Here is an 8,621-nt window from a genome sequence, read left to right as displayed (position 1 = left end):
GGAAAATTTCTTCAAGAAGCTCATATGTACCTTTAACGTCTCTTAGCAAGTTGCTGTGACTTCAAAAGGTTTGAATTTAGATCTCCCAAGAGGTAAAAATGCTTTGATTAAATCTCCATGGGTTCTTTGCAGTAGAAGGTTCCTTCTCCTTCTTCCCTGTGGACAGCCCTTCTGCACATCAGGGGTTCACCCGTTCTCTTGGCCTGGCACTAGCGGTGGCACAGCCACCCCCGGGAGCAGATCTGGCATGATCCCAGGAGTTGTCCCACTGATGGTCAACCCTGCTACCTGAACGCCCTCAGACCATGCTACCAGTTGGAGATCAGAGGGGATCTAGGTTGGCCGCTCAGTGGTGCGGGTCCTTCCAGGCTGCTCCCAAGTCTGACCGTCCAAGGTTGGGCAGCTGCAATCGTCTGCACCCGTTGTTTTAGGTATCGGAGTTCACTGCTCAGCCCCAAAATAATACAGGCTCAGTCAACGTATGTGCTGTTTTTCTACAGGGATTCGGGTAGAGGTGCTTGCTGCCAGCCCCAGATCCTCCATGCCCTGTAGGGAGCAGTTTGTGCTGTGGTTTCCTTGCCGGTACCTCGGTCTGGCTCTGTCCCTGCAGCCGCTGGCTGCCCTGACCCTTCACTTGTCTCTCCCTGCAGGAGCAAAGCCCTGAGGCTTTGCCCTGGGGCAGTTCCATTTCAAAGCCAGTGTTCCACTCACCTGAGATGCAACCAGATGGGGTGCTGGGGGTAGAAGGGGAGGGCATGTCTTCCTCTCCTTGAATATCCAGCGGTTTGAAAACTAAACCAATTAGTGTTAGAGCGGGAAGAATTTTAGGGGGTTTTGATTGCTTGCCACTTCCACTGATTCTTAAGTGAAATATTTTACTAAGTCCTAAACCTGATCTGATAAAACTGGTAGCATTTATTCTGAATTTGTTGAAAATATAATGGACAAATTTCACCTGAGTCTGGATAAGTACACACTTAAAACTGTGTCGTGGTAAGTGGTGTAACTGACAGAGTATTTGATATGCATATCTGACTAATTAAAAGCTATTATTGAGAGTATTTTTCATTAGTTGATAACTGCACTTAATGCACCTCCAGCTGCCAAAGTCCATATCTGTACTGATTTTTTTGTGGTAGGATGAGTGCGATGGGCAATTCCATTTGTTTACAGATACTAATGGATAAGATTTTAAATGTTCCCGACTAAAGTTTGTGAGCAAGCTGTCTAGAAATCTGTGCATCTTTTGCAGATAACGACTGGTACCTCTGCCACGTGACACTCCTTGCCCCAGAAGAGGAACTTCTGTCCTGGGGCATGTACCCATACCCCTACCTGGCACGTGTCGATCCAGATGCTCGAAAAGGCACTCTCATCTACCAGCTTGTTGCATATTACAGTAACAATGAAAACACCAGTGCTGGGATAACTTACACACTTGTTGCAGGTAGATCTATTCTGAAAAAAAAAAAAAAAAAAAAAGGTAAATTTCTGTTAAGTTGCAGATTTTTCTTAACAATTTCCTGTTTTATCATTTTGTTGATAGATTTTTCCCTTGGGGAATCCTTAACGATACAGCAGGTATAGCAAGTAGACAGTACCTCTGTGGATGGTAATCTTTCTTGCTGCCACTTTCTCTGCTTTCCTTCTATTTTGAAATTGATTGCAGCCTTACCGTTAGCTTAAGGCTCCATTTCTCACCCGTTCTCATCTCTTTGGCGCTGCATCGGTCAACAGAGCATGGTGTGAATGAAAGATAAGGTGCACAACTGGAGAGGAAAAAAGAAGTGCATGAAGGACATAGGTAGATGATTTGAGGATAGCTTACCTTAAAATAGTGCATATGCAAATGCTGTGGGGCATTTTTCAGTCCTGCTTTGTGCATTTATAGGTGGTGAAGAGCGATTCCAAGTAGATAAGGATACTGGCATTATCATGACCACTGGTTTGCCTCTGACGTGGAACAAGGAGTACATGGTTACTGTGGAAGCCACCGATGAGTATGGCAACAAAAGTCCCTACGCCTCCATTTCCATCCTGGCTGGCTCCCGACCTCCACAGTTCACTAACATGTCCTACAGTGTGTTTGTCCCTGAAAATACTCCGGCAGGAGAAAAGTAAGTTGTACTTTGTTAGATGAGCTTCCTCCCTGCAGTCTGAGAGGAACTTCACAGAGCACAATAAAGTGAAATTTTGTGTTGATGCTTCTCAGGGCTATGCATATGTGTTTGCCTGTTACACTTTAAAAATAGCGTTGTATTTTCTAAAATAAATGATGCCTTTTCTGGTGTTTGAGAGTCTCCAGTGTGGCACATGGTGTAGTCTGGTGTGCTGGAATTCTGCTGAAATTATGATTTTATTGCTCTTGGGGTCTTATTGCATCGAATTGTGAATTAAAACAGCCCAACTCCTGGCTATGCATCTCCTGGAGCCCTTCAGATATAAATGAGTGCTTGAAAAATACTGTCTTTTAATTAGCCAGACTTGGACTTCTCTGTATCCCATTTGTCTTGTATTTAAATTTTTAGAAAGGCAAATCATTGCCAGACTCTTGAGATAACAACGCCCGTGTGAAGTGCAAATAGATACAGCTAAGTCTCCAAAGGGGCTCTGCGGTTGCGTGAAGAGCAGCTAAGCCAAGCCACGGTGGGGAGATGCTGCCGAGCTGGCTCTGGTTTTATTGTCACTGTTCAGCTGCTCGAGAGCAGCACGGTCTTTTCAGGCACCAAGTAGCAGGTGGAGCAGTGCCATAGGGCCTTTAAAGAGTAGGAAACCTCAAAATAAACTGACAAAGTAGGAAAAATTGCTGGAGATGTGCCACTTACTCCTTAAAAGAGACTGAATGGGAGAGAAATTTGTCTCCTTCCCTGGAGCTTTCACTGAGATGTGCTTAAAGTATATTGTCACGCTGGCCAGAGACTGCTGTGAGAGGTGGAGCTTTAAAGCATAAGTCACAGTAGGGAGGCAAACATTCATTTCATGTCCTGACAAGGGGGACGGCAGGGTCTGGAAAGGTCCTGTGCTTTGTGGGTTTCCCATCCATCTCTGAACCAGTTCCTTTTCTGAATATACAGCTTCAAAGAAAGTCAAAAGTATAGTAGCTCAGTTATCTCTGTTAGTGAATCTAAACCAGTAACTGCTGTCAAATATTTACAAGGGTACTAAAGGGAAGAAAAAGATGTTTTCATGCTAGCAGGGGGTTGAAATGGGTTGTTATTCCAGCCCTGCTATGTCAGGGGATCAGTCTGGTGAGAGAGAGGGTAGGTGGGCTCCCTGTAGCACAAAAATTTCCAGTCTGAATACAAAGCTGAGCCCAGCATTGACAGAGAGCGAGCAATTCAGCTTTCGTCATCCTCACCTTCCTCTTCTAGGTGCTCAGGAGACAGCTTTTATTGTTATTTTGAAGCAAAGGGTTATTCTCTCTTTCTTTACAGAGTAGCAGTTGTTGAGGCTGTTTCTTTCCAGAGCCAGCCTCTTTCATACACTCTGCTGACGAACCCCAGCGGGCTCTTCAGGGTGAGGCAGGAGAGCGGAGAGCTCAGCCTGACCCACCCAGTGGACTACGAGAGTGAGCACCACCTCTATCACCTCTTACTGAAAGCCATGGAAGTTGAGAGCACTCTTAGCAGTGTGACTGAGGTATGTGGATCACTTCACTTCCTACCCACTGTCTCTGCAATCTTCACTACCTCATTAGTGAGACCAGTTACACACAGGGGTAGCCTAGAAAACTCACAAAGATGCTCAGGAGGGAGGAGGCCCTATGGTGCTGGCAGAAGGCTGGGCTCTGATTTGGGTTCAGATCTAGGCTCTGTGAAATGCCTCTTGTTGTTTCTCTTTGGCTTTGCCTCCCATCTGCTTGGAGCTGAAGGAGATAATATTTCTCTGTGTTACACCAGTGTGAGGAAAAGTTTAGCATCGGAGGTGTAAGGATGGGACAGCTGCAAAAACAATGACTGCCCAGGCAGCGTCCAGAACAAGGTGCCCATTTTCCTAAGCGTAGACACTAAAATCCCCCCTCAGCATGTCCTTTTGTCTCAGGTCATGGTCCATATCACCGACGAAAATGACTGTTCTCCCGAGTTCCAGCACTCCATTTACAGCAGAGACAACATTCCTGAAACCATTCCTGTTGGCACGTCTCTACTGCAAGGTGAGGACCATCCTGGTACCTTTTGTTTCAGTCTTGCCACGGACCTGCCAGTTTGTGTTACCTGTTCATGTTCTTACCATGAAGAAGTGCCAGCTCTTCCACAGCAGGCACTGCCTTTGTAAGGTGTGGATGATAGCTTTCCTGGAGGTCTGTAGGTGGCTTTTAGGTATCCTGGAAGTAGAGTTGGGAATGTCTTCAGTTGAGGACCACCATGCTGGGTCACACAGCTGTGCCCAAGGAGGGACCCTGGGGTATCCCAAGACCAGTTAAGGCAGCCGACAGGCAGTGACTTAGTGGATTGCCATAACTTGTTTCAGTAAATCTTGTGGCTGTCTTTTGCACAGCCTCATCAGCTTTTTGTGTCCTGGAAGCAACTGCAACTAGTTTTTCTTTTCTTAAAGTGTTAAGAAAAAAACCATTTTTTTTAAATGGGCAGTTAGTTTTATCAAATAGGTATTAAGCTGTATAACTTACTTAGAAAATATTAAAGGAGAAACCTTTGGAAAACCTGTGAACTTTTATATTTATGATTGTGGCTTACCAGTCATCGTTCCAAGTTTATTGTGTTTAAGATGGCCTCACTACAAGAAGGACATTGAGGTGTTGGAGCGTGTCCAGAGAAGGGCTACAAAGCTGGTGAGGAGTCTGGAGGACGTCTTATGAGGAATGACTGAGGGAACTGTGGTGGTTTAGCCTGAAGAAGAGGAGGCTGAGGGGAGACCTTATCACTCTCTACAACTACCTGAAAGGAGGTTGTAGAGAGGTGGGGACTGACCTCTTCTCCCTGGTGACAAGTGATAGGACGAGAGGAAATGGGTTCAAGTTATGCCAGGCAAGGTTTAGATTGGATATTAGGAAAAAATTTTTCGCTGGAAGGCTTATTAAACATTGGAATAGGCTGCCCAGGGAGGTGGTGGATTCACCATCCCTGGAGGTGTTTAAAAAAGGGTAGATGTGGTACTTGGGAACATGGTTGAGAAGTGGTTTTGTCAGGGTAGGTTAATGGTTGGACTTGATGATCTTAAAGGTCCCTTCCAAACTCAGCAATTCTATGATTCTGTATCACTTGCACTATAAACTCTTAGTACACAGATGACATTTTTAAAGGCTAGAATAGGGTCCTGTTGAAAGATTAAACCTGTTAGAAATATTTTTAAGCCCTAAATTCCAACCAAAACTTCAAGGTCACTCTCAAAATACTGTGATTGCATAAATAAGGATTGAACTTGGATGATGCTGTATCTTTTGTCTCAGTCTACAGAGTCCAACAGGCAAGGAATTAAAGTTCATTCTCTAACCTGTTTTACTGGTGTCATTTAAATGCCTTCAAAGATGTCTCGAGATCTGACGTAGTCTGTCATGATGTGGGACGTGCCACAGATGCGTTCTGCCTAAAACTGGGAGAACACTTACAGGCTTGCTGTCAGTATTCAAACTGGAAGTAGGGGCAGGTACTGGGGGAGTAACGGGGACATGGGCTGAGACCTCAGAGGGGTTGTGAACTGTGTGAGAAATGGGTGAGTGCCAAGGCAAGACTTAGCAAAAAGTAACATGTCTAAGATGTGTCTTTTGAAGACAACAATGTAAATTTCCCAAATTTGAAGCTGAACGCGTGCAGGACACAGTTAGCTTATCTTCCCTTGTGTAGCCACATGCTGATAACAGGGCTGCAGGGTCTGCTTTCTCTAAACGCTTATCAAGGGAGTTCAGAGCTAGCTGTGGCTCATTTTTTGGTGTGACGGCTCTTGGGAAGCAATAAGTTGATTGGAACGATCAGCTCCTAAAAATTCCTAAGCATGTGATTTTCGTTAAAAAGATGAGTGCACTACTCTCCAGGAGACTGGTAAAGCTGGTCAAAATTCACCCAGTTGTGGGGAAGAAAAGTACACCCCAAGTCCAAAGCAAGCAGAATGGCAAAGCTGTGCAGTATGGTTCACAACTGCATCCTGTTTGGTTCTCTTGCCATATGGGTTACATTTCAAGAAAAACATCCTTCCTAAAAAAGAAAATGTGAGGTGGGAGTATAGTGACAGTCAGTGAAAATGGGTGGGTGAATGCTCACTTGGTGTTGAAGAGCTGAGCAATGTTGGCAGCGGCTGCAAGGAAGCAGTGTGTGCAGTCACCTGTACCCTGTGCTGGATGAGTGCTGTGCTGCTAACTCTGACTGCCAAGGCAAGTATCATGTCAGGAAAAAGAAAAAAAAGCAGCTCTGTATGTCCCACAAACAAAAAGAAATGCAAATTCAAGACAACTTTGTCCCTTCTGTGACTGACTGGGTCAGTCGCTATCAATGGTAGCGAAAAAGATAGAGTCATATATGCCATTTGTTAAAACTGTGGATGATGTAAATGTAGGGTTTAGTTGTAAACCATTTTTAGGTTAACACACTCAGAGTATCATGTCTGTAGCGCTGATGCTACGCTAGCTGCGTCAGTCAGTCTACTTAGTCATTACGGGCAGATTTATGCTCACTGCAGGTGTTTTAGGATGTCTGGATGCAAACAAGCTATGATCTGAAAAGCATGAAGGGATGCTCTCAGCAGAGGTTAGTGTAGTCCTTCAGCTGCTCCGTTGTGCCTGCAGAGCAAGGCTCAAGTTGTGGTTGGCAACTTTGTGCTAACATACTGGGCTTTGAGATGGAGTTAGCTTGCACCAAGCTATCTTAGAGCATGGGTAGAGCTAGCACAGACCTGTTTGTGGTTGCTGTATGATCCTCGAAATACCTTTGCGATGCAGATCAGTTTGCAGGATGGAATGAAATGGAAGGGGAATGGAATTCCCAATTGTTATTGGGAAGTAAGGCACGTTTTTGTCATGTACAAGTAAGCATCACGTTCCCTATTTGCTAGAAAACATCCGTGGAAAATAAATATGATCGTTAAGCACATAAAATGTATTTTTGTGAATGGTTACAAAGTCTCCATAATGACTCTGTAGATTAAATTAGAACTTTTCAAATCAAATATGTTTTTCACTTTTTGCATGTCTTTCTAAAAACAATACTTAGCCACTAAATTTAACTGGTTTCAGTGATTTCAATCTTTCTTGAGTTTTTAAAATATTTCATCTTTCAGTACAGCAAGAGAGGGATTAACTCTAAAGCCTCTGCTTTTGTAGTCTGTAACACATCCAAACCTGTATTCACAGCAGGATTTTGAGAGATGTTAAACAAAATGGTACAACCAACCTTTTAAACCCAGATGAGTAACTTTCCACAGGCAGCTAAGTAGCACAGCATTTCACTGAGCTTTTTGAAATCTTTCTCTTCCCCTTTGAGGTGAATTAACCCCTTTGAGTTAATATCCTGATAGCCAGGGGTCCGTGTTTTTTCATCTCATTTTTGGATGAGGCTGTAGCTGTCTGCCATGCACTGCAATCACTGTTGCGCTTCCAGAAAGCTGTGTGCTACCACGATGGCTGCGTCTGTACCCTCCTGGTAGAATAAGGAATTTGTTTAATACCAGTGTGGGTATGAGTAGAAGCCTCATTGTTTGGCTAGAAAAATGACAGGGTAATTAAAAAGGTGAGCTCCTGTTCTTAAAAATCACTTTGGATACTATGTTGTGAGCGCTAGCTCTTTGTTCTGCTGATTTGCTGCTTCTGAGCAGATGGGACACACAAAGTACTGAATAAACACTTGCTGGGGAGGAATGTTTAATCACTCTTTGTACTTTGAAGCACCAGGTAATTACAAAGTACTTTAGCTATAACATAGCTGGGAGCTAATTAAATTTGAACGGCGTCCCTGGAGAGAGTGAGGACACAGTTTATGACCGATAATGTTCTACCAACATGCATAGTGATTGTGCCATAATTAACCAGTGTTGACTGCTATTTGTACAAAGCATATTGTGTAGTATTGGGATCACGGCTCTCTCGCAAACTTGCCTTGCTGCGATCAGTCAAGCTCAGTTGGAGCCAGGGGAAGAGTTGTTTTGCTTTTTTACTCCCAGCCTCCTGTTGAGTTCCCAGAGTCTTACCACAAAAATCAGGCTTTTATGGATAAACCAGAAAGAAGGCAAGAAATGGCATAACCATTGGTAAGAAATAGCATAACCAAACCTCTTCTGCAGCACAACCATTCTGTTAAATGTGTTCCTTAATAGTGCTTGCAACAGACTGCGACTCTGGCTCCAACTCTGAGATCACTTACTTCATCCAGAGCACTGATTTTTCCATCACGCGTCACGGAGTCATCAATTCTAACCAGAGGCTGAACTTTGAGCAAGCAAACCATATGTATGAATTTGTGGTGATAGCTGTCGATAAAGGACATCCCCCTCGGACAGGGACGGCGTCTGTACGGATTCGAATGGCCAACGTGAATGACGAGGCTCCTGTCTTCTCCCAGTCCGTGTAAGCCAGCTTGAACTCCTGCTTTGGTTTTTACTAGTGGTGCTGCTCATACGTGTAACCTTAATAACACTTGGCTAAATGCTCACTTCTTGTTTTGCACAACTATAAGTAC

General features: G+C 44.2%; 1 protein-coding gene across 1 annotated transcript in view; it reads left to right on the top strand.

The window, feature by feature from the left end:
* The first annotated feature begins 541 nt into the window (after positions 1-541).
* LOC104292529 (neural-cadherin-like) overlaps positions 542-8,621 on the top strand; it is a 46,531-nt gene continuing 38,451 nt past the window's right edge. The window contains exons 1-6 of the mRNA XM_009891932.1: positions 542-590; positions 1,253-1,447; positions 1,892-2,117; positions 3,435-3,639; positions 4,042-4,153; positions 8,260-8,509. Coding sequence (XP_009890234.1) covers positions 542-590; positions 1,253-1,447; positions 1,892-2,117; positions 3,435-3,639; positions 4,042-4,153; positions 8,260-8,509 — 1,037 coding nt within the window. The remainder of the gene's footprint in view (positions 591-1,252; positions 1,448-1,891; positions 2,118-3,434; positions 3,640-4,041; positions 4,154-8,259; positions 8,510-8,621) is intronic.

This window comes from Charadrius vociferus, unplaced genomic scaffold (genome assembly GCF_000708025.1).
Source record: "Charadrius vociferus isolate BGI_N301 unplaced genomic scaffold, ASM70802v2 scaffold15, whole genome shotgun sequence".
NCBI lineage: Eukaryota > Metazoa > Chordata > Aves > Charadriiformes > Charadriidae > Charadrius > Charadrius vociferus.
Note: the sequence above shows the minus strand (reverse complement) of the source record. Positions and strands in the feature narration are given on the sequence as shown.